This window comes from Leptinotarsa decemlineata, unplaced genomic scaffold (assembly GCF_025532065.1).
Source record: "Leptinotarsa decemlineata unplaced genomic scaffold, Ldec_3_MD MMD2_tig00026358_RagTag_RagTag, whole genome shotgun sequence".
NCBI lineage: Eukaryota > Metazoa > Arthropoda > Insecta > Coleoptera > Chrysomelidae > Leptinotarsa > Leptinotarsa decemlineata.
Window position 1 is genome coordinate 7,947,850 of NW_027412703.1, and position 27,166 is coordinate 7,975,015.

The 27,166-nt window shown below is 36.6% G+C and overlaps 1 protein-coding gene and 1 pseudogene across 1 annotated transcript in view; one reads left to right on the forward strand and one right to left on the reverse strand.

Moving 5' to 3' along the window:
* Positions 1 to 25,331, reverse strand: part of LOC111511700 (UPF0764 protein C16orf89 homolog) — a 47,208-nt gene extending 21,877 nt beyond the window's left edge. The window contains exons 1-2 of the mRNA XM_023167736.2: positions 24,115 to 25,331; positions 8,975 to 9,100 (exon numbers count right to left, since the gene is read on the reverse strand). Coding sequence (XP_023023504.2) covers positions 8,975 to 9,100; positions 24,115 to 24,286 — 298 coding nt within the window. The 5' untranslated portion in view covers positions 24,287 to 25,331. The remainder of the gene's footprint in view (positions 1 to 8,974; positions 9,101 to 24,114) is intronic.
* LOC141486522 (uncharacterized) lies at positions 11,221 to 13,151 on the forward strand (annotated as a pseudogene).
* Positions 25,332 to 27,166: the final 1,835 nt, after the last annotated feature.

A 27,166-nucleotide genomic window follows, 5' to 3' on the forward strand; every position in this document is an offset into this window, starting at 1 on the left:
CTTCAGAACATCAGGTTCAGTGTCGGATTTCAGCTGAGTTACGTGGAGAGAGGTAACTTTAGGCACAGTACTAATGTCAAGTATTTCCTCATTTCCGCCTATCATGACTCTTCTACTTTTCTTGAAACCTTTTTTGCCATTTTTCAACTCCAATTTCCAAGTTTTGCACATCGCGCACCAAATTAGCCGCTTCAGTCGTCATGATGTCTGTATTAACTTCATCTCTTGTTATAATTTTAGGACATGCCTGGTTATCTTCTTTATTTGAGTCCTTGATCCCTGAACTATAAGATTTCGAATCTGGTTTTTGTGATGATGACTCAGGACTATGTACAGCTGGTGTTTTTGGAACCGGAATTATATTTTTGCCTCTTCATGTTTTTTTCCATTGATAACATTTGTGCTGATATCGTTATTCTCTAATATACTAAGTTTTTCTGATAGAAAATTTACTTTATCTTTCAAAAAGCTGCAATTTTCATTCAGAATGTTACATTTGGATTCGAGTTCTTTCACTAATTGATGTAAAATTCATTTTCAATCTCATATGGACTTACTTCTTGATAACAAGTAGGTGTATGTGATTCGTTGTTTTCAATTTCATGCCGACAAGATGAACTTTTCACTTAGGCTGCCTGTACCAAGCACTTTGGATGGATGGTTGCTTTACATTTATGACACTTAACTGAGTTTGTCACACTTCTTTTGCAATATTTACACTCGCTTTTTAGCTCCGTAGTTAAAGACGATCACCTACGTCCGCCATACCTATATCAAAGAAGTTCTGACTTGTAGAGGAAACAGGCCTCATGACATTTGTTTACGTCAGCTATGAGTCTTTTGAAAACGTGAATAAGACACACAAAGTTAGCGACCCAGAGAATGTGATTTATTGAGGATATGTCGACAAAAAAATCAGACAAATAATGAAATATGTATTGCGTATAATGAGGGTTGCTATTCATATAACATATCTATACCTCCAAAATCACTAATTCGTTAGAAATTGAAAATGATTTCACTTTTTCTTTCGAAATATTTTTCGTGATCAACTTATAGTTTCCTAACTTTTTCTAATTATACCACGAAAGATAACACGTAAATCCGCGAATATCAAATAAGAACACTAGCACCACAGGAAAATCCTATGCCTATGCGAAAGTAGTGATTCACATTAGATTTGAATCGCTAAAGATCAAATCCATTTGGAAAAACGTTCTCAGGAAGTTCATTCCACATAAACGCAGTTCTCCATATGGAAGAGTTCTCAAACAGTGAGGTTCGAGGTGTACTGAGTTGAACCTCAAAACGATGAGCAGCCACAGTCCGTCGCGTATATGATATGTACCGCTGGAATCAAATGTGCCAAGTCACTTGAACACTTTCCGTGGAAGTAGCTATATAGCTTCCTTTGATTTCCAGACTATCAATATTGCAAGTGACGTTTGCGTCTCCAATCAAGCGAAAGGCTTATTCCTGGATGGAATCCAGCAGCTTCAGAATATGCTTAGGGTCGGAGCTCCTTACATAAGAGCAATACTCCAAAGGAGGTGTAATCTGAGCTTCATAAAGCATCAAAAGTTGCTGAAGTGTGTACAGTTTTCTAGCTAGGAAAAATTTTCCAAGCTTTTGAGAAGCAGCCTTTGCAATTCCAGTGACATGATTGTACCAAGACATATTGGGGTCCATTTTAACCCCCAACAAATTTATCGAAACAGAAAGCGGGACTGTCTGACCTGACATTATTATATCCGGTTCGGAGACATTTATCTTTTTGGAGAAAGCCGATGCATGGGTTTTTGAGGCATTGAATTGAACCTGGTTCCAGGTCCTCATTGAGATATGCAACATCCTGCTGTCGGTGAAGATGTGCATCCGTGAATCCAAATGTAATGACGAGACAAGTGTGCTGTCGTCAGCACACTTGTTTGTTTTCAATAATTCGTTGATATACAATAAAAAGAGGGTTGGAAACAATATGGATCCCTGAGGAACGCCAGCGTTGATGGTAAAAGTATTCGAGAGATACATGGTGAGTTACGATGGTGCAATATAACTTGCATGGTGAAATTATTGACACCAAATTCAAGACATTGAAGTACTATTGAAAATATTCACAAAATATAAAATAAAAATCATATGTATACAAAACACGAATGTAGATCAATAGATAAAACAATATAAAAATGAAATTGAATTGATAGGTTTATTCATTATCGCGCATATCACTCAACATAGGCACGGTACTAACGAATTTTTAGAATACTGCAAGATCGAAGTTCGTTATTTTCATTATTATTATTTGCTCCAACTCATTTGGTACCTTATTATACCAACTGTTAGCGTTGTACTGTGAGGAGTTGCCTAGAATTCGCAGGTTTCCATTTCATATATTACGTTCGTGTTCAGTTGCATTTCTGGCGAATGTTAACAAGTTTTGTCTGGCGAACAAAATACATTTCAAAATATAAATGGAGACAACCGTCAAAATTTTTCTCCAACTAAATATTGTTCGACAACTGTCCCGACAACTCAAATGAAAATAAGTCTGGATTTCATCCGTCGCATGGTGAAATTAGATTTATTCAAATTGGCACAAATATAATTTATTTGTCTTTCCCCGTTCAAATTGGCATTTGAATAGGTGCCTAGAAAGTTTGCCTCTGCAAACACCCAAATATCATCAACTTTGACTAAGTCCTCTGGTAGGTATTTTTTATGAAATTTCACAATCACTAATTTTGAAGGATTCATAAATAATGTCTTCTTTTGACACCAAGTATTAAAGTCCACCAGATATGGTCAGATATGGATATAGTGGTATCATCAGAAAACATGGTGACATGACCGTTCAATACCTATTGAGGTAAATGATTCACATATATCAGAAAAAGTGGGGGTCCGATAACTGAGCCCTGCAGCATACCAAGTTTTATAGCCTGGGAAACAGATAATAAGTTATCACATGAAATTATCATATTTCTCTCGGTCATATAAGATCTTATTCAACTTATAAAACATATATAAAACAGGCTTTTTTCAACTTCTCTGTAAAACTATCCTGAATGATTCACAAGAAGGATAAGGGATTTATGATTGAGGGAAATATATTTTTGATCCTAATGAGTGATATTTCATCAAAACAAGTAGATAGTTTATTTTCTATCCCCTTTAACGTCATAGTTACTTCGTGTTCCATGTTGTTTGGAGATTCAACTGGATAACCCATTTCAGGGATATGTTTTGGCCGAAGTGGTTTGATAAAACACTTCGGCCACTGAGGTTGGATAAATCCAACCTCACTCACAAGTCAATAAAAGCGGACAGTCAAGCGGCGTTGGAAGCTCTTGGATCCTACCGAGCAACGTCTAAATTGGTAGCAAACTTCCATAAACGACCCTCCTCGATAGGAAAACTTAACAGATTCTGCAAGCGACTTCATTGGACCAGAACCTGTCATTGGCATCGCCAATGACTTCTGGCAGAATCTTCCAGGATTGGCTCACTCCAAGGTGTTTATTTACCCTTCGAAGCTTGATTCCAAACAGTTGTTGGACTACAGTAGGAATGAACTATGATGTCTAACAGGCCTTCTTACAGGTCACTGTCATTTGAATCATCACATGCAGATACTTGGACTGTTGGAATACAGTGTGTGTCCGCCTCTGCTCAAAAAAATGATGAAACAGCAGAGCATATACTTTGTGCCTGCCCCTCTGGGGACCAAATCAGGTTCTTTGAGTTCGGCAGATCCGCACTCTCACCATTTGACCTGAAAGACCACTCACCATACAAACTAATCGGCTTCGTTAAGAAGCTGGGTTTATTTGGCCGAGTGTGAATAGGTGTGAGTTACAATAAACCCTTATAGGTTGCGGTGGAGAGTCGAAGAGACCCACTCACTATAGAGCTACCTACCTACCTGCCTACCTACCACCAGATATGGTCAGATATGGCTATAGTGGTATCATCAGAAAACATTGTGACATGACCGTTCAATACCTATTGAGGTAAATCAATCGCATATATCAGAAAAAATAGGGGTCCGATAACTGAGCCCTGCAGCATACTAAGTTTCACAGCCTGGGAAACAGACAATAAGTTATCATATGAAATGATCATATTTCTCTCGGTCGTATAAGATCTTATTCAATTTATAATTTCACATGGAATACCTCAGTTGTTATTTTCTGCAAAAAGTGACTCAACATTAACCATATCGAATGCCATCAATTGGTGAAAAAATAGTGAAAGTACATATTCGTGTATGAGTACAATATACGGTAAGAAGCTGATTCAATTGATCTATTCCTTAGAAAACTATGCTGATGGCTGAAGATTATGTTGTTTCTTTCTGAGTCATGATTCTATTCGCAGCTATCTTTTCGATCAATTTGACAAGTAAGCAGTGAAAAAACAGTCATTTTTCAGCTTTCCTGGAAAACTACCCTGAATGATTCACAAGAAAAGTTAGAGATTTATGATTGAGGAAACTATATTTTCAATTGTAATAAGTGATATTTCATCAAAACAAGTGGATACTTTATTTTTTATCTCCTTCAACGTCATAGTTACTTGTGTTCCATGTTGTTTGGAGATTCAATTGGATAACTCATTTCAGGGATATGTTTTGGCCGAAGTGGTTTGATAAGGCAATCACTGTTCCATTTGAAAAATGTGTTACGAACAATTCTTCTATTTCATCCTTGTCTGATAACCGAGTATAACCATGAGAAATGATAAAACCACTGTTTTTATTTCTCATTCCGTAATTCCCTATCTTTTATGTTTCTTTAGTTTTATCATTTGATCCATTCATTTCAATTTCGAATTAGTTTTTTCGACAATTCAGTTTTTTGGTCATATTCTCTTGATTTATTCTCATAGATTTCCCAAAGAGCCAATATCATGGGAAACGAAAAGATTTGGGAGGTTTGCTCTTGTATACAATTTTTCAAGTGAGCATGCTACAGCAAAGCAAATTGTTCAAGAAATTTAAAAAGGCATCACAAAATGATAAATATTACACTTCATAAGACTTTTTTAAAGGTTTCTTTTCGAACGAAGTTCCTGTATTTAATTCACCATATTTACTGGTTGAGACCTAAATGATGGTGATAGGCCATACTGCACGAGAAGACAACGTGCAGAGATATCTGTTCTCTTCTATGATATTCCATTCTGTTCTGGGATATGCGGTATTGCTAAACGTCGCATAAGACCGCTCTATTCTTATTCTAGCAGGTGATCAAAGGATTTACTGATATATATTCTTCTCCATTATTCGACTCAATACTTTTCTTGGAGGAAATACTATCTTCAATGATTGTTGAGGAAGGTTTAAAATTTATACGAATGAGATCCAACATTGTAAGTTGACTAAAGAATTCGGATAATGAAAATATATGTAAAAGATTCGAAGATAGAAATTAATTGAAAGAACTTTACAGAGTAGACCGTGGCAGTATTGCAAAGAAAACTATTATTTGTCAAAACCAACTCAATATCCCAATCAAATTACAATACTTTGTTGAACAGGTCACCAAAGAGAAAAAAATTATTTTTAAAATTTTGTCCAATTTCAGATATCTGATCACATTGGAAACTATATAGCAATATCAGTTATCGACAATTTTGCTAAAATATTTGAACAATCCTTAAAAAGTAGACTTATAAATCACCTCAATGCAAAAAAATACTGACATACAGTTAGGTTTCATTCGCAACTCCAATAGCGAAAAAGCAGTGCTAGATTTTGTACAAAAATGATTGAAGCCTTGAATAGATCTGAAAAATGTTCTGCGATATTTCTAGACCTAGCTAAGGCATTCAAAACTGTTGATCATGGCATGCTATTAAAAAAAGTACATAGGTATGGTATACGTGGCTCAACATAAAATATGTTGTTCAACTAAAGATGATAGTAATCGGATACAAAAAATGCAGAATAGTTGTTGCAGACTAATTTATGGAATACGAAAATATGACTCCATCTCCCATAAACTCAAAGAGTGCAACTGGCTGAACATGGAGAATCGACGGCAACTCCACTTGGGTTCATTCACACATGGACTCCTAAACAAGTCCAACTCACCAGCTCTATTGCATAAATTCATTCCACGTTCTAGAATACATTCAAAAAATGTCAGAAACAGATCTGCCCTGACCATGCCCCAGCACAAAACTGCGATATTTCAACGATCTTTTATTTTTAACGCCATTCGAATGTACAATCTTCTTCCTGACCAATTCAAGTTATATAACATAAATAAATTCAAATTTAAATTGAAGAACTATGTATTACTCACACGATGATGTAATATAGCAAATTCTGATAATTTACATTCTACCTTTTAATTGACTGCAACTATTCAGGCTAGTAAGTTTTCAATAATGTATATGTGATGGTGATTTACCTGTATAACTTATATATGTTTACTGTGCCACTCAAATATTTTTATAATCCACTAAGTACAGCCATTTACTAAAATTATCGTTTACCTAACTTGTGAACTTTCTTTTTCAAATCGGGGTTCAAACCCCTGTTGGTTGAGTAGAATAGCTCTGAGCTAGACTTCGCCAACACTTTCATTTCATTTGTATATCATATGTCATTTAATACAATAAAGACGTTTATTATTATTATTATTATTATACTACCTATGACATAGAGCACAAAAGGTCAAAGTTGATAATAGCCTGAGTAAAGCACTGGAAGTTAAAACAGTTGTACCACAGGGAACAGTTTTAGGTCCCATAATTTTTCTTGTTTACATAAATAGTGTCTGTTCTATCAGCAATTTTGGGGGTCATCTCATATAATATTCGAACGGCACAGTACTCATATTCACAGGTAGTAGTTCGAATGAGGCATTCGAAAAATCAGAAAAGGGACTGAAAGATATCCAGATATGGCTTAATCACAACCTTCTTAGTCTGAATGTGAAAAAATCTATATTCATTACATTCACCCTATTGCAGAACAATCGACCTGGAAATAACATAATTCATATACATGACAGAAACTGTACTAATACAACTAACTGCCATTGTGCTGTTAGAGAAAGAACAAAAGTGATTAAGTATCTGGGAGTTATTATGGATCGGCATATGAGATGGGATGACCACATTGTAAAAAGGGTCAGACTTTTAACTAAAAAATTCTGAAAATTGAGAAATATTCTGGAGTACAAAAATTTGATCACCATATACCAGTATCTAGCAGAGTCTGTAATAAGATATTGTATTGCTGCCTGGGGTGGTAATTTTACCAATTACCTCAATATTCTCATAATATCTCAAAATACAATCTTGAAAACTTTATTCGAAAAACCTAAGCTGTACTCTACGGAATATCTGTATATGGAAACGCAATCACTGAAAACGAGAGAACTCTATATTCACCAATATTTAACTTGGGTGTACACAAACAAATTTACACTTCAATCCACAAACAGTGAAAAACAAACAAGATTCTTTATTAGTTCATTCATAGCAGCATTTAATAAAAGTCACACACAGAGATGGATTCTCTATCATGGTCCAAAATTATTCAATGTTCTGCCAGTTAGCATAAGAAACAATTTCAATCTCCATAAATCGGAACTTCTCGATTTATTCGTCTAAACATAAACGATGTTCAGCAAGCTCTTCATCATTCCCAATATTCAATTCTGTAAATCAATTAATTGAAATGTATGTATATAGATAGAGATATAAGATAGTTAAAGACATATAATTTAATACCATGAGCGTAACACAAGTAGGTACTTTAGTCACTTAGGTGCATCCATCCTCACACTGAGGGTAATAAAATTGTATTTGTAAACTATAAAAATAATGACCTACAATAAAAAATTTGAAAAAAATAAACCTCCAAAAATTCTTGAAAAGAGAGTGACTGAAGTAGTCAATATGAAATACATCTCCTGGACTAGATACGGACCTGTCCCGAACTAGATATTATAGAGAAGATTTCCAAAGTTGTATCAGCAAGGTATTTAAGCATGTTGTGCTCATGAAATGAATCAAATGTCTCGAAGTAATTTTTCACTCCATGAAAAAAGTATGCTTCTATTACCGAAAGTATTTACACATTCACACAAAAAGAACGTAAACATTTTTACACCAATTTCTCGATCTGTAAATTGAAAAGTGACTAGTTGGTGGTAGGTATTCGTTAGTGTTTTTCACAAAATCAGACCATGTTTACTATTTCACTGGAAGAGGCTCTAGAAGTCCTCTAGGTTGAATGCTAACACTTATACTCGTAAATGTCCATCCAGAAACATTTCACACGATCATCGCTGGGTAAATTATCTGTTACAGGTAGAGCTGAATAAACGCGAAGTTTTGTCGAGAAAGTTTGAAAGAAATTCCCTACGGTACTTCTTCACACAGTCTCAGTAGCGTCTTGTCGAATCAAATAGGGCCATACAATAATAATTTGATTAAGTTTCAAGATCAGCTACCAAGCAAAGCACATGAATATGGAAAGTGCGATCTAGCTGAAACATCGTGATTATGTCAACAAAGATTCGTAATCAGTTTGATAGTTCTCTTGCCTTCACATTCTATTAACAAGATGTAGCTGAGACTACATAAACGTTGAAAACTCAGGTTGGTATAGCATTGAATAGTTTTGATGTTATATTCGCATGATCTGAGCTAGACCGATGAGGAGAAGTTTTTAAGAAATTATTTCAGTTGATGCAAACTCTAAAATGTTATGGAAGAGCCCTGCTAATGTGGGTGTGTGTATTTGGAATGTATTTTTCCGTTAATCATCTTAACCCGTCGAACGACAACACTCAGATTACGAAACTTGTGGATCATCAAAGAGGTCTTACCTTTCAACGTGCGATTCTTATAAAGTAAAATAATATAGGTTCAATTTAGACCATTTGAAAAATCATCAAGAATAAAACTTTTGGAAGCATGAAAAATTTCAATTACATATTTTTTGCATACGTACCCCAAAGCTCTTCATTTCGAACCAAAGGAATAGTCTTGTTCAAAATGTTTGACGACCTTCTGATTATATTTTGAGAACTTTCATCCATTAAATGACTTCCATTCTGGTAAACATCTTGAACGACGGCTGAAAATGAGATTAAAGGTAAAATATGTTATGCAATATTCTCAATAGATGATAGTTGAAGAAAAAACCAACAAGTACCCGTCGCCATCTGGCTAGTATTTTTGAGGCTAAACTGTATGGGGAGCAGCAGATTCCAGCTCGGGACAGAATACTTGAATTCGTGCTAGCAGAATTTCTTATGCGCGAATCTTCTCCGCAGGTGAGCCAATGTTTCAACAGATATATGAGCAGATAGGGCCAGAGAGAGGTGCTTTTTGTGTTCAATTCAATGACTTACATTTGAGTTAATTGAAAATCGCTGCAGTTGAATTTAAAAAGAATTACCTATAATGTGCAGCAACTGAATAATTTACAGTGCCTTCATTTCAAAACTTCTCACCCCTAGTACTTCGTTTAGCAGAGAGAATTTGTTGTAGGCAAAAAACACGTCAATTTAGATATCGGGGGGAAAGTTTAAAACCAGTGCCAGTGGTATTTTAGGTTTTACCCCCTTACCCCTAGCTACCCCCACTAATTAATTTCAAATGGCACTCCCTATCTTGTAACATATCATTTTAAAAATCTCAAAAATCCTCACTCAACCTCGTTTAGAAAACTGAAATTGGTTGATCCGTTCTCGTAAAATAGGGCAAAAAGAAAATTATTTATAATAAATATTGCAACTGAATAAGTGAACCTTACTTTATTATGTGTTCAAAATGTTCACCATTGTTAGATAAGTAAAAGTACAATCTATTCTCGAATTTTTGTCGGACTTTTGTAAATGTTTCGTTATTAACTTGTCTGCATGTGTCAGTAATCCTGTGTCTTAGATCCTGAATGTCCTGCGGGGCAGTTTTATATACCATTGTCTTCAAATAACCTCAGAGAAAAAAATCCAATGGCGATAAATCCGGAGATCTCACCAAATATTTCAGAGCGCCTCATCTGTCAATCCATTTGTCAGGATACCGTTGATCGAGCCACTGTCGGACATGCAATGCGTGGTGTGGCGGTGCGCCATACTGTTGAAAATGTAAATTTTGTTCATGCAAGAGCGGGTTGTCTTCTTCATCAACTTGGCGTTCTAAGGACTGTGTTATGAGTGGATCGATTACATTTTCCAACCAATGGCTTGAAACAACAGAAACAACAAATAATCGTTGGTTTGCTTACTTCAAACGTGGTCGTAGAGATACCATTGATGCAGAACGCAGTGAAGAACGCCTGAAGAAACTATTGTCTATCAAAACACTCGTTGCATTTTTGTAACACTGTTTGATGAAAATCTCATAATGAAGTGTTTGTTGAATACTTATGGATTTTCATGATCCTATTCCGTCACATATTATAAAATGAAATTCATAGTGAGACAATTCATTTCGTAAATGTCATTCAGTTTTACGGCATGCTTGATTCGGAATTCAAGGAAGGCGAAATCCAATAATGAAAACTAATGTTCTGATACTTGTATCCCATGAAATGTCGTATACGTGTGTCGATTATCAAGTATTTCGAAGAAAACGAACAAATACCCCCAAATCTTCTCAGATATTACGGATTTCTATTCGGCCAATTGAATATCTATTCATCTTTCCTCTGTGAACTATGATTATAGATAACACGACTCTACAAAATAATTTTCGTTCCTTATCCTAAAGTTTATTTTATGATTTTCTGCTGAATTATGAACAAAAACGAAAAGAAAATAGCGATTTTTTGGTATAAAGTTTGTTTATGTAATAGTTGTAATAATAATAGTCATTTCTGAATTTTTTATAAATTTTAATAACTTTTAATACATTTAAAAATACCGCGCGATCAGAGTGGGGTTTTAACGTTCACACAGTGCTGATATATGGCACTAGAGTGATGAACAATAATCAGGTATTTCATCAGTTCGGACTTCCATTGTCTAATATAACATAAATTCATTTGAAATCCCTGAAAAAAAAGGATTAGCCGAAAATAACAATGTTATTAAACAAACACTGTAATTGTTAATAACACTGTAAACATTGCAAAAAGACATCAACAACATTGTGAATTGGAGTTATACTAATAAGTTATTTTTCAATATAAAAAAATGTTATACGTTAACAATATCCCGTTTGAAAGATGTGATCAAATTTGAATATCATATGGATGAAGAGGTCCTGGGTGAAAAAACCGAGGTGAAAGACTTAGGCATTACTTATAATAGTACTTTTTCCTTCACAAAGCATATAATGGTATTAGTAAAATCTGCAAATCGTATGTTGGGATATTTAATGAGACAAACGCGTGAATTTAATAATATAAATACAATTAAATTACTCTACTATACTATAGTTAGACCAAAACTGGAGTTTGCTTCAATAATTTGGACAGGAGAATACAAAACTACTTTAAAAGAAATTGAAAAGGTTCAAAACAAATTTCTTCGATATCTCTATTTTAAAAAATATCATAAATGGCCCGATTACAATTTAATACGAACATCACGGCTAAGGAGCGAATTCAAAATATTATCATTAGAACAAAGACGCAATTTGTCAGCCCTGATATTCATATATAAATAATTCCCCCGAAATCCTACACTTGATTCCATGTCATGTCCCTTCACGCCGTACTCGACATACAATTATGTTCAATATTTCTGTGTCAATATCTAGCACTAGATCACCTCTCGCAACCATGTTGATATTAGCTAATCAATTCAATGAAATAACGGATATTGATTGGTCTTTACCATATTCCAAATTCCGTAACACAATACTGAATATATCTTCGTGAAAATTAAATCTACCTAAATCTGTACACTAACAGTTCTTATAGTAGGTTCGTAATAAAAATATATTTCTTTTTTAAGTTGAATTTACATTGTATATATTGTTAATAATAGGAATCCATGTAATAAAACTTAACAAGTTTGTATGGATCAAATAAATAAATAAATAAATTACAAAGAAATAACATACAAGCAACAACCAAAAAAAATAAAAATTGAAATATTAATAAAAGCTGAAAAATTAAAAAATATTATTAACAAAAAATGTTTTTTTTTTGTTGCTTGTATGTTATTTCTTTGTAATCACAGTTTTTGTTCAATAAAATTGTTATTTTCGGTTAATCCTAATTTTTTTCTCAGGGATTTCAAATCAGTTTATATTATATTAGACAATGGAAGTCCGAACTTATGAAATACACCACGAAACATTGTCAACCACCTTCAAACAAACGATCAGGTAGTTTATACAACTCTAGAATAACTTAAAATGTCGTCGAGAAAGTGTAAATATGATGCTGATGCATTTTATTATATATGTGGCAATTTATTAAAGTTCGAGATGTTAAATACGAATTAAATACATCTTACGTTTTCTGAGAAGCCTACGAGGCATATTTTGACTGTCCGGTACGGAACCAATACAAAACATAGGCTCCACATATTGCTTGTAGTTATTGCAAAAGTTGTTTGGAAGGTAAGAAAATTTTAATTAAATGGTGAATTGAATATTATAGACATATTTTGTCCATATTTCCATATTTTAGGTTGGTATCGGGGTGAGAAAAGGTCTCTGAAATTTGCAATACTAAGAATCTGGCGAGAACCAAAAGACCACGTTAACGACTGCTACTTTTGCCTTGTGGATCCGAGCAAAAGCGTAGAGGTAAAAATGCAAAACCTATCGAATATCCAGATCTTGAATCTTCTTCTACACCAGTCGCACACGATCTGACACGACCAGTACCTGAGCCACCAAAAAAATTATCACAGAAAAGTAGCTCATCCCTTAGTTCTCATAAAAGTAATTCCGATAAGGTGTTTTTACCGACACCAGAACAACCAAAACATCATTTCATCACTGCAGAAGATTTTAATGATTTGACTAGAGATTTAAATTTGCCAAAAAGTAAAGCGGAGCTTTTAGGCTCTCGCTTAAAACAGTGGAATTTGCTCAATGATGTTAATATCACGGATCAACGGACAAAGCATGAAACATTCTCAACATTTTTCACAAAAGAAGATGGACTTTGTTTTTGAAATGACAAAAAGCTTATAAGCTGTTTTATTACACAACAGAAATGAATTCCCATCTGTTCCAATTGCTCACTCAGTACATCTTAAAGAAAATTATGAAAGTGTTAAAATTTTGCTTGAATGTGTAAAGTATAACTGGCAGCTGATTGGAGATTTTAAAACGGTGGAATTTTTGATGGGACCTCAAAGCGGATATACAAAATATCCGTGTTATTTGTGCTTATGGGATAGCAGAGCGGTTACTAAGCATTATACTCAATGGTCATGGCTTGTAAGAACAGAACTTTGTGTCGGGAAAGAAAACGTAAATTTTGAGGCAATTGTTGAAGCGAAAAAAGTGTTAATGTCACCTCTGCATATTAAGCTAGGGTTGATGAATCAATTTGTTAAAAAACTGGATCAAACCTCAAAAGCTTTTGAATACTTGAGATTTTTGTTTCTGAAGTTATCAGAAGCAAAGGTTAAAGCTGGGGTTTTTATTGATCCGCAAATCAGACAGATTTTCGACCATGAAAAGCGAGTTGGAACAGTTTCAAAGCAGTCGTTTCTGGAGTTTTAGGAAATAACAGAGGCTTAAACTACAAAAAGCTAGTTGAAAATATGCTAAAAAATTTTGAGGCCATGGGCTGCAGGATGTCTTCAGAAGTACATATGGTGCATGCGCATTTAGATGAATTCCAAAACAATATGAGAGCGTATTCAGAAGTGCAAGGAGAACGTTTTCACCAGGACATTATGAGCTTCGACCAACGTTATCAAGGCCAATACAATGAAAACATGATGTGAAACTATATTTAGAGTTTATTGTGGATGAAGACAAAATATTTCAACGGTCACCAACCTTCTGACTGTAATCCAACATATTGCTGAATCTATTGACAATAGGGCCCAAACTGATGTTATTTACATATATTTTTCTGAGACCTTCGATAGGCTTGACCATGGCATTCTACTAAACAAACTAGTAGCCTTTGGATTATCTCCTTCCTCAATTGCACCATTTCAGTCATATCTACGGGATGAAAAACAATATGTTCAGCTCAATGGTTTCAAATCTACCGAATATAGTGCTTCTTCCGGTGTTCCACAAGTGTCAAATCTGGGATCGCTGCTCTTCAATATCTTCATTAACGATATTGCAGATGTTATACATGTATATTTCCTTTTGTATGCTGATGATCTAAAACTATACTGCCTCGTTGAGAACATAGATGATTGTGTAAACCTTTCAGCAAACTTAGGACGGGTTGTATAAAGGTGTTATCGAAATAACTTGTCGCTAAATCCGGATAAATGTAAGGTCATGTCCTACAGTTCAAAAACGAATATCTGGATCTTTGATTATTCAATAGAAAACGTTTTCCTTGTGAGACCAGAAACATTTACTGATCTTGGCGTCACATTTGACACTACACTATCATTTAATAGGTATATCGATAATGTTGTAAACTCCTCCTGTCGTTTGTACGGACTAATTGCACGTAACAATAGTGATTTCAAAGAAACTTCGATCTTAAAAACTCTATTCTATGCTTTCATTAGATCAAAGTTAGAATAAGTGTCAGTTGTGTGGAGCCCCTTTTATCAATATCATATTGATAGAATAGAAGCAATTCAACGACAATTTTTAAAACTGGTAAGCCCAAAAACTGATGGCATTTATCCTCCAATAGGAACAACCCAATTGCTACAAAAGCATAACTTTTCCAATCTCGAAAAAAGGCGTGAATATTATAGTGTTGTACTAACCTATAAAGTTATCAAAAGCATAGTTGACTGACCAACATTACTGGAAAAGTTTAATATTTGCATTCCTAGAATCTGTTCCAGACACCCGAGTACTTTCTATATAAAAACATCTCGCACAAATGTTCTGGAGAATTCTCCGATCCATAACATGTGTAAAGTAACAAACTCTGTTAGCGATAATTTAGATATATTTAGTTGCAAACTGTCAGATATAAAATTCCACTTCCTAAAATAATTGTTTTGTCACCTATTGTAAATATAAAATGTGTAGTCTTTATAGTCACCTGTTTGTGATGTATTTATTATACTCTGTTGTTTTCTGCCCTGTAATTGGGCTATGTCCTGTAGAGTATTGAATTACAAATAAATAAATAACTATCGTCTCATAAATTTAGTACTGGATCATGCTGCTTGCTATTCTTGAACTCCTTGGGATTCCTATTGAGATTCCTTGAACTCCTATTCTTGGATTCCATATTCGATTGAGGTTCACAGCTCCTTATTTTCTGTTGAAATTATCCGTACATTTTTAGATCATTTTCAACAGAAAAGAAGAAGCTGTGAACCTCAATCGAATTTGGAATTCAAGAATAGCAAACAGCATGACGTCGGGTAGAATAGGGTTAGTGACATTATTGACAATTTACCAAATCCAGGTATAGGTATCATCACATCAGACTACCTGAATAAACATAAACACGCTTTACGAAATTTACCAAAGCTTGGTATAGTTATTAGCATACCAAACTACCCGAGGATTTAGCATAAATACGCCTTGCGTAGCCGTAATATACAGTAATCGAAGATATTAACTCAAGATAAAATCCTCAGCCGCGAAAGCTTTGAACATTTTGTTTTAATTGGCTTCCGGGTTATGCCGTGGTCTTCTTTGGTTATAATCTCCAAATGTTTCAACTGCAACTTCCCCAGTCACCTTCAGTGGTGTGGTCGAAGTACTTTTCTTGATTTGTCGACTGACACTGAAACTCTCATTTCTGTCATATCATTTATAGTGCTGATTTTCCGCGCACTTTCACTAATGGCACGTTCGCGCATAATTCCCGCGCGATTTGGATCACCATCATAAATAACACGGCAGAAATGAAAGCTTCAGTTTCAGTTGACACATCAAGAAGAGTACTTCTACCACGCCACTGAAGATGACTGCCGCAGTTGTAGTTGAAACATTCGGAGATTATAACCAAAGAAAACTACTGCAAAACACGGAAACCAATCAAAATATTGACGTCGGCTGAGAAAGACTACACTCTTAATCTTATTGTCAAAGAAATGTGGATTAATTGTTAGTGTTATTGAAATATATAGGAGTTGACTTCAAAATACTAAATGAAAGTCTATAGTTTTCATCTACGCCATTCAGAGTATTCAAATCTGAGTTTGTAATGAAACAACAACTACTACAAAATGGCGGAACTTTTAATAATTGCCTGAATGCATTGACCTTCAACTACATACTATGAGGTAAGGAGCTTGAGGTCAGTTCAGAAGATGCTCGAAATGGTTTCCTTGAATTTCTTGACATATGAACATCCTATCCGATATTTCACGCCGAACATTTTCGAACATAGTAACGTCAATAACTCTACAAATATTTATTATTCTCTGCCGTATATCCAATATTGAATCAGGTTCAGTTTCGTACATTTTGCTTCAAATAACCCCATAAAAAAATCCAAAGGTGCAGAATCAGCCGAGTGGGCTGGCCATTGTGTAGGACATCGACGGCCAATCCAACGACCGGGAAAAGTAGTGTCCAAATAGTTTCTTACTTGTCTGGAGTAATGTGGTGGAGCTCCAACTTGTTGGAATACATTATGACTTCATTAAGATTCGCTTCGACAATTTCAGTGATGAGAGGGTCAACAGTAGTTTCCAGCCTATTCAAATACAGTTCCTCTGTTAAATTTTGATCAATAAATAGAGGTCCTACAATATTGTTTCCCAATATTCCTGCCCAAACGTTAATTTTTTCTAGATATTGAGTATATTTTTTCCTGAAAAAGTAAGGGTTGGTGTCACTCCAAAAGCGGCAGTTTTGTTTGTGAACATTTCCGTTTGAAAAAAATGTATATTCGTCACTAAAACGAATATTGTTGAGATAGGTAGGATGCACTTTTGCACTTGCTGTTCTTCCGGAATGGACGAATGACCCGGGGGATTTTTGATATGTACATTACCGGTAGTTGTGAATGCGGGGCTTTGCCAGAGGTGACCAACCCTTCCCTTGCTACTCGTGGGAACATGCATGGACACAAAAGAAAAAAAAATAAAAAACCAACTAATCCCCAGGCTGGAAAGCAATGCTCACCTCAATTTAGGGTGGGGGCTGGGGATGAACAGAAATGCTCACCCCAAGCTACCTCTCAGAGAGAGGCTGGACATAGCAGACCACCTCACGACGTAACGCAAAGGCCAAGCCGTAAGCGTATCAGCGGCGCCGAGGCCAAGAGGAGAAAGAGAGCGAAAGAGGCAGAAGTGGCAGCAACTATAAGTGCACCCTCCCCTTCTACCACTCCATCCTCAACAACAAGGGCACCTCTTGCGGAGGGCGCCAAGAGCTCCGCCTTGGAAAAAGGCAAGGAACCGGCTGCCACTGCAGGAAAGCGCCCTCACGCGAGTACCTCCACGGAGGGAACCCCAAGAAGGTTGAAGAAGCTGCGCTTCCAAAAACTTCGTGGTCCTTCGTCCAAACCCTACTTCAGTAGGGACTGGACACTCTTATGCCACACCTGGTTGGAATATTCAGAGCCTCTCTAGCTCTGAGGTATATTCCCAGTAAGTGGAGAGAAGTAATAGTAGTATTTATACCCAAACCAGGTAGGATGGACTACACCCTACCAAAAGCATTCCGAACAATTAGTCTCACATCGTTTTTCTTAAAGACCATGGAGAGTCTATGTGAGCGGTATATAAGAGATGAAGTACTTGTTAACAACTCACTTCATCCAAATCAGCATGCATATACTTCGGGAAGGTCTACTGATTCGGCCCTTCACCATGTGGTTGGCAGAATCGAGAGATCATTGGACAACAAAGAATCCACCCTGGGTATATTCATAGATATCGAGGGAGCGTTTGATAAAACAACCTTTCCAACAATTACCCAGCAACTACACTCCAGGAATGTACCCCTGGTAGTAGGAGAATAGATACTCCAGATGCTCTCTAGCAGAGCAATAAGTATTAATGTAGAAGACATCACAGTAAAAGGACTGGTCATGAGGGGATGTCCACAGGGAGGGGTCTTATCACCCCTTCTCTGGACTTAAAACCTCCCGAAATCTTCAAAAGTAAACTAAACTTCTCTGAAGAGGTGAAATACCTTGGTACTATCCTGCTCTACAGAGTAGAGCAAAAAGAGCATACGTGGCTTATGAGCAATGTCGGAGGACAGTGGGACGCGCATGGGGTCTTTCACCCCGTGTAGTCGCCTGGATCTACACTGCAATTGAACCCAGGTTTGTGTTTAATAAACCCTAATTTTTGGCAAAAACATAACAATCTGCACTGATAGCAGACAAACACTATTAGCCTTGAACAGACAGCGTGTTACTTCAGGGCTAGCACTAGAGTGGCACCAAGATTTAGCCAAAGCCTCGGTAGATAATAACATTATCCTGAGGTGGGTTAAAGGGCACGACAGGAGTAAAGGTAATCGCATTGCCGACTCTTTAGCCAAGGAAGCGGCTGGACTAAGTGGCACCCACGGCCTGATGACTTCGACAATTGCGGAACTAGTCAAATGTTACACCCATGCTCAATCTTCAAAGAGATGGGATGAAATCAAAGGATGTAACCTTGCCAGGATCACCTTGGGCGACCCTGGGAAGCTGGCGCCAAAGAAATATCTGGCGATGACCAGGAAGAATCTACGCCTTACAGTAGGATTTCTGACTGGCCACTGCCAGCTAAGGAAACACCTACATAATATGGGTCTAGTGGACACACCTCTATGCAGGATGTGTGAACAGGAAGATGAGACTGTCAGGCATGTCCTGTGCGAGTGCCCGGAGTTATCGTCAATAAGAGAGTGTGTGTTCGGCGAGTCTTGGCCTACACCTGCCGATAAAAAGGAGATGTCTCCCAGCGACATGTCCACCTTCCTGGAAAGGACAGGATGGACGATGATCTAGGAGGACAACTCCTCGGGATGTACAATGGGTCACATGTGGCCTAAGTGCGTGGGCTCACACTCACCCTCCCTACTCTACAGATACAGAGAAGTTACGCGTCGCACCGTACATAAAAATCGTTTCAATTTTTTCTTCCAATGGACGAGAGTTGACTATTTTGGAGATTGTTGACGTGATACCTTTCTACTAGTTAAACCGAAAACTGAATGAGAATATTTTAACTGAACAATGACGTTAATTTTCGTACTGACATTTTTTGTCGTTTTTATAAACAAAAATATAACTCAACAAACCTTATCGGGTTGTTGGAATTGCCACATGGCAGATAGAAAGGAATATTTCTAGAAATATCGATATTAATGTGTTTGTCTTCAGGAAATTATTAAATTTTCCGCTATTTTGTAGTAGGTGAAGATATTGACTTCATATTCTAGGGTTGTAAATTATTCGTCAGGAGCTCCAAAATGATGTGTCACAAGATCCCGCTTTCCATTCAATTTTTTTCCCAGATGGCGCCCAGTCGCCATCTTAAAAGTTTCATCTATCAATTTCACTTCAAATTTCAATTTTTTCAGTTGATCTGTTCAAAAAATAAAAGGGGAGGGGGTACATTAAAGAAATGCATGAATCAATGAAGTCGCCCAGGAGCGCCAATTAATTTTTGTTGTATCATGTTTTGAATTACTTTCTTCTTTATTCAATCTAACTGAAACAACATTTATATAGAAATACCCATTATGAATCTATTACAATTTATTTTAATCAAGATTTCAATTCGATTCAGAGATAGGAGATAACATATGTGACGTTATATTAATGTATCTACCTATACCTACTCGTATTAATGTACCAATGGAATGGATTGCCGCAGCAAAGGCAAGTGAAAACTCAAAAAAGACGACTTATTTTGCGAGAGAAAAATCATTTGAAATTAAAATCCCATGTAGAATATGAGCTTACTCTATTCATACATATACCAATAGTAAGAAAATAGGTAACGGAGAAATCCCAACCTTGAAAAATATTTCGACGAAATAATAAAAAGTAAAAAGAAACTGAAGTGTTCAATCGAAACCACTGAAGTACGTATTTTCCTGAAAGTAGAAAACCTGAAATGCAAAATCATCAAATCAGAAGCTGAAAATCGACAACTTGACGGGCAAATAGAAAACCTGGATAGGTTTAAGTAGTCAGTAAAAAAAATCATGATTTTTCTGTAAAGAAATCAATCGACTATTAAACTTAGAAGTGAATGTCACAGATATAAACGATTCATATTCATTAGGAACTCGTATCATATCGAACAAAGTAAATTATACTTCAAAACTGTTTCAAACTCAAAGGTTTCAATATCAGAAATGCCAACGATCGAACAGACCTACAGAGAGCAGTAAAATACTAGGTGAGTTTCTTCCTAACGACAGAAAAACTAGAACCAAAAAAAATATATAAAAGAAAACAAACCTTTTGTTTGCAACAGAGTTTATTCGGTAGGGTAATCAGAAACTTTGAACTCTTCAGATAGCATAACAAAATCCGGTAATACACCATCTGCTGAAAAAATAAAAAATAACGAAACAGCATTTATGGAAAAGAAACATCTAGTAAACGACTCAGACAACAAAAGTAACCGAGCAATTGACATGAGGAATAGAAATAAAATTGAAATAAAAAACACTCTAGAGAAGAATATAACACCTCGGCCAACATCATGAGCAAATCCATCTGGGCTCCACAAAAAGAAGATGACATCCCTTTCAATTTTGACCAAGTAAATTTTGATACCTTATATTCTAAAACATTTTAGGATTACATACTAACAAATACATCCATAGTTTTATTCAGTCAATTTAGCATAGTTTATATTTTAACGTACAAAAAAAAATACAAGTTTTTTAAAAGTTGATAGATATGGATCGATATATCCAAAAATGAGAAAAATGTAGGCAAAACTTACACACTAGATAACAACATTGAATGTAGAGAAATCCTACAAATGAATGAAACATTATAATTTTAAATTAAACAATTATTTCGATTTTTTGATTTTCTTTTTTGAATTTATACAAGAAAACATAAGGAGTATTCAAAAAAACTTTGCTGAATTGAAAATTCTCCTACATGACATTGTATCCGAGAATCATGTGCCCCGAGCAAGCGCAGTGAACCAAGAATGACAGCCTTCTGCATCTATCCGGCTAAGATTTCTACCTTACTGCGGCAGGCCGGTATGATTTTAAGATTCGAGAGTAGAGAAGGCATCATTCCACCTAGGACTTCAATAATCAGAACATCCATTTCGACAGAGTGGACTGGATAGAGTCTGCGGAGTTTGAAGAGAAAAGTCCGATATTTTATCCGTTTTTCCTCCTCTTTTTGAACGATATTCGTCTCGCCAGGAGCTGAAAACTCCACGACAAATATCGTCTTGCTCTGGTGGTCGAGAAAAACTACATCAAGCTTATTAGCTTGTATGAGCCTGAGGGCGGGGAACGAATAGTTCCAATAAACTCAGCACTTCTCGTTCCCCACAAGGATTCAATATCCCCCGGAGCGTAGGACAACACCAGTTTCTCGTCAATACCGTAAGAGTGCCGCAGATGGTAATATAGCACTCTTAGGGCCGCGTTATGTCGATGGATATAGGCCAAGACCGTATATGCTGGACATGCTGATAGCAAGTGCATTAGAATCTTGGGCGCCTCGCGGCAGGCCCTGCACCTTATGTCAGGAACATCTTTACCCATCACGCGACTGCGGTAGACTACGGTGTTGAAGACACCATCCTGACAAGCCATGATAAACCCCTCAGTTTCCGACTTCAGCCCACTCGACCTGAGGAAAGCGAAAATCAGGCGCTTTGATAAGCCTAGGTCTCCAATATTATTGAAGAAGGCCCCATGCATTGGCTTATCTTTGTGTTTCCGCAGAAGTGAGGTGATCTCTGTGGCTTTTATATGAGCTTTTCGCTGAACGGGTTCCAAGTCGGTGACGGAGTTGTGGTCACCTTGTTCAGTGTCGAAAACTAAACCGAGTTTATCAGTTGCTCGGACAGCTGCCCTAAAGAGAAATGCTCCAATTCCTGCTCTCTCAGGGGATCCGAACTTCTGACGACTTTACAGGCTATATCCAGTACCATTCTGTCATATAGACACTCCAAACTCAAAATTCCACGGCCTCTCTGTTATCGGGTGAAGTACAACTGTGGAATGGTCGATTTGGGATGCAAACTCCTATAGAGATGCATCATTTTTTGGGTCTTTACGTCGAGTTGATACCGCAACTCACGAATCAACTTCACTATTCCAAACGAGTAAAGTAAGATTGGAACGGCAAGTATATTTGTTGCAGCAACTTTGTTCTTCCTCGACAGTTTCGATGACCAGATTTCTCGAAGTTTGTGCTGATACTTGCCGCGAAGAGAGTCCTTCACTGCTGTTACCTCTTGTGAGTGGCGTTGTTCTACTTCCATGTAAGTGAACGTCTCTCCGACATCAAAATGGTGTGGAATGCTTCCATCTACGAGCTGCACATTCTCTCCGTAGTTCCCGCATCGTCCTCTTTTGATATGAACCATTATACATGTGTCTATCCCGAATTTCATACCGATAGCATGCGTATACTCTACCAATTAGACGCTTTGATAAGCCAAGGTCTCCAATGTTATTGAAGAAGACCCCATGCATTGGCTTATCATCAACATAAAGTCGATGATTTCCGGTAATTAAAAATCTACTTCCTTTAGAGTTTCATTCTTCGAACTAAGCTGGAACGAACGACAAACAACATGTTTTTCATCGCCCCATCTGCTTGTGATGATAGGCACTACCTTGCACTAACAAGTGGCCAAACAGCAGTTTGATTTTCTTCTTGAAGATGATCACTTGGTGTTAAATAACGGTTTTGTTGTTGGGAAAAAACTCCAGTAATATTCAGCTCGAAACCGGCCTGCAAGTGTGTTATATATATATTAATTGAAAATCGATTGCGACAACAGCATATGCAGGAATAATTTCAGTGAAGAATCGTGCACTGACACCTGCCGGATATAATCCAACGCCCTTCGTGGTATCAGCCAGGGGAGACGTTGTTTTCTGATATGTGTCAGTCCATTAACCCACAGTGTAGGTATTTGAGACTGGCCTGAATGAATTGTTCTTTTAGATAATTTGATTTAAAGCCAGTCTCCAAGTATGCCCACTCAATTTGTGAAATTTTCTTCCTTATACGAGTAATTGAGTAAATTTCGAATATGCAATGGTTGTCCCATTCACAGGCAGATGGGACGATGACAAACCCGTTGTTTGTCGTTCGCTTCAGCCTAGTTCGAGAAATGATACTCTGAAGAAATTCGATTTTCAATTATCGCTGACGAGGGACCGAACAGCCCGAAACCGGTCTGCAAGTGTATTCCAATAATTGAAAATCGATTGCGCAGTTATATTGCCAACAGCATATGCAGGAATATGCACTTACGCCTGTTGGATATAACCCAACGCCCTTCGTGATATTAGCCAGGCGAGTAGTCGTTTTCTGATAGGTGTTAGTCCATTGAACCACATTGTAGGTAATTTGGGACTGGCCTGAACGAATTGTTATTTCAGATAATTTTATTTTTATCAGTAAGAAAATGAATAGTAAAGTGAAAGTGATTTTAATATTATAGCATAATATATATAGGAATCGTCTATCGTCATATTTAAAATAATGTTTGCGACTTCTTTTGAATCATAACTGATATATGTGGATATTCTATAAAATAGATTATTAAAAGACTGTTTCAGATAGAAATACCAAATATAAATCTGTCACAATTTGCCTCAATCAAGAATTCAATTCGCTTTAGAGAAGGGAGGTAAATATGTAGCCACTGTTCCAGTTATTTAACGATGACAGTATCATTTACAAAATTATTTAAAGATGAAATCTAAAGATATGAATTTGAAGCCTAAAATAACTTCATGAATAAATTGAAGAATTAAAACTCAACTGTCATAAATTTGAAAAAAATATTACGTCAAACTTTCTGAATATTGAATAAAAGAAAAACAACTAACTAAGCTTGTAGCCATTCATTTATCTATACAAAAAACATTAAAAAATCTCACCTTGGGTAAGAACAACACCGAATAGACAATCTACGTTAACCTCTTTATATTTTTCATTGATATACATCAAGCTTTTTTCAATTCCGTTTCGAACTTTGATAATGTCTTGTATTTGGAAAAGATTTCCATGAGATAAAATTGCGAGACACAATAAACCCACCGTTTGAAGCATCACTGACTGGTAACTGATGAACGGTAAATTTTTATATATCTCTGGGATTTCATGGAATCCTTACAGAGAGAGTGTGGGATAAGATTAATTGAGAGAGGAAAAGAATGAAAAAGTAATGGATGATTCAGAAATACCATCGAACGACGACAAATTTTTTTCGTTTGATATCTGTACAATTGGAGCGTGAATTGGCGAGTGAAGTAGAAATTCGACGCTCAATTCATTTAATTTTCGGACGTGATTTGTGAAACGTGCGTACGGGCGTTGCCGTGGAGCTGGATTCGACCTCTTCTGTTGACCAGAGCCGACTGCTGCTGACGCAATTTTCGGAACATTTCGTCGATTTCCTCAAGCTAGGACGCTGCTGTGATAGTTTGCAGAAAGTTAAAATGAATCACACCAGCCGCTGACCACCATACAGTAGGTTAGGTTAGGTCCAAAGTGAGTGGGTCTATTCGATCCTTAACCGGAACCCGCGAGGGTTTATTGTGGCTCACACCCATTCCTACTCGACCAAATAAACCGAAGCCGATTAGTTTGTCTGGTGAGTGGTCTTTCAGGTCAGATGGTAAGAGTACAGCTCTGCCGAACTCTAAAAACCTGATTTGGTCCCCAGCGGGGCAGGCACAAAGTATGTGCTCTGCTGTTTCATCATTTTCCAAACAGCATATGATGATTGAAATGACAGTGGCCTGCAAGAAGGCAGGCCTGTTAGACATCTTAATTCATCCCTACTGTAGTCCAGCAACTGTTTAGTATCAAGCTTCGAAAGGTGAATAAACGCTTTGGAGTGAGCCAATCCTGGAAGATTCTGCCAGAAGTCCATAAATCTTCTTGCCATCCAGGTGTTCAATTTTTGTTTGGAAAAGCCTGAAGTGAAGCCAATGACACGTTCTGGTCCAATGAAGCTGCTTGCAGCACCCTGCAGTATTGCCAGGAATCCAGATCAGAGAAAATCTGTTGAGTCTTCCTATCGAGGAGAGTTGTTTTTGGCAATTTGCTACCAATTTCGACGTTGCTCTATAGGTGACAAGAGCTTCCAACGCCGCTTGAGTGTCCGAGAATATTTTTATTGACTTGTGTATGAGGTTGGATTCTTTCAATCTCTCCGCACACAATTCAATGGCGTAAATTTTCGCTTGAAATATTGTCGCATAGGTTCCTAGACAGGTTGATACCACTATACAGTAACCAAGAATTTTTTGGTAGTTTTTGTCATTTAGGAAGCGCCTGGGTGGCTCATCGGTATCCAACCACTGTGCTGAACATTTCCTGTTGTCGTAGAGGATTCACTTTTCATCACACGTGATGATCCGATCCAAATACGATCATTTTGGTTGCGCAAAAAACCTCGAAACGTTATTAATTGTTGAGTTGACTCCCAGTTCTTCCGCCATCCCACACATCGTTTGTGATGGCTCAGTCTCCACCAGAGTCCTCAAATCGTCGATCTGGATTACTGTGGGCCGGCCACTTCGGGCCTCATTTTCGAGGCTAAAATTTCTTATGAACGAAATTTCGAAAAACCAATGTAAAACAGTGCGTTCATTAACAGTATCATTGCCAAATGCCTGGTTGATTTTTCGGGCAGTTTCGGTAGCGCTTTCGATCAATTTGAATTCGTAGAAAAAAATTGGCCAAAAATCGTCTAACATCATAACCTGAAAAGAAGCAAAAAATTCAAATATGGAAAAAATAAATAGCATCAATAGATAGAGTACAAAATTCTCTATCGATAAGTATACAGGGCGTCTTTTATCATGTGGTAACATTGCTATATTCTAAACCGTAACAGATACTAAGACTATTAAATGGGAAAAAAGGTAACTGTCATCGAAAGCAATAAAATGGTCGACTAAAATTAACGAGGACTCTCGCCCTTCTCGAGTCATACAGGGAAAACCAAAAATGTTATTTTTGGTTTTTTTCGAATGCAATTGTTATTTAGGAGAATATCAAAAAATGGAAAAGGAAAATATTATTGTAGTCGAAGTATACTATGACGATGTAATAATAAATATTCGATAAAACGTTTCGGATCAACATGGCCACCATCACATAGCTGCTGGTTACAGTCTGAGAGTGTAACCAGCAGCTATGCGGATAGTATTCCTTTGCTGAAAATCATGGTAATGATTCTTAATGTAAGTGACACAATTTAAAATATACATGGATATCACAGTTAAAATTTGTGACTCAGTAAATAACTGCTTACAAGAATCACCAAATTTTTTAAAACACATGGTTCTTAGTATCTTTTTTTGAGCAATCAACAGATCATTGAATTTGCTGCTGTTACCGTAGCAGATTAAGCAATAATTTAGACTTGAGTGAACATAGGCATAGTAGTAGCTTAATAAAATATTTATGGGGACAGAATTTCTGAGATTCCAAATAACAAAACACTGCTTGGATAATTTTATAGAAATAGAGTCAATATGATCATTCCAGGATAATCGGGAGTCAATGTTCAACCCTAAGAATTTGACTGATTTTTCCTGCACAATAGATTTAGTATTAACTCTAACCAATATACTGCAGTCCATTTCTCTAAGCGAGAAAACATTAGATTAATTGCTATTTAGTACGAGACCGTTTCTGGCGCAGTAAATAAGCATATTAGCAACTGCAATATCAGCCTGGTCAGATAACCCTTCACAAGAAGAAGAACTCAATAGGAATGACGTATCATCAGTAAACTGTACAGTACAATGTTGTTGATTAATATTGGAGATGTCGTTGACAAATAAGAGAAAGAGAGTAGGACCCACGACACTACCTTGAGGAACACCTGTTAATATGTCACGATTTTCAGAATGATATATTCCAGATTTGAGCCTAACCTTAACAGATTGTGATCTGTCAGTCAGATAAGTCTTA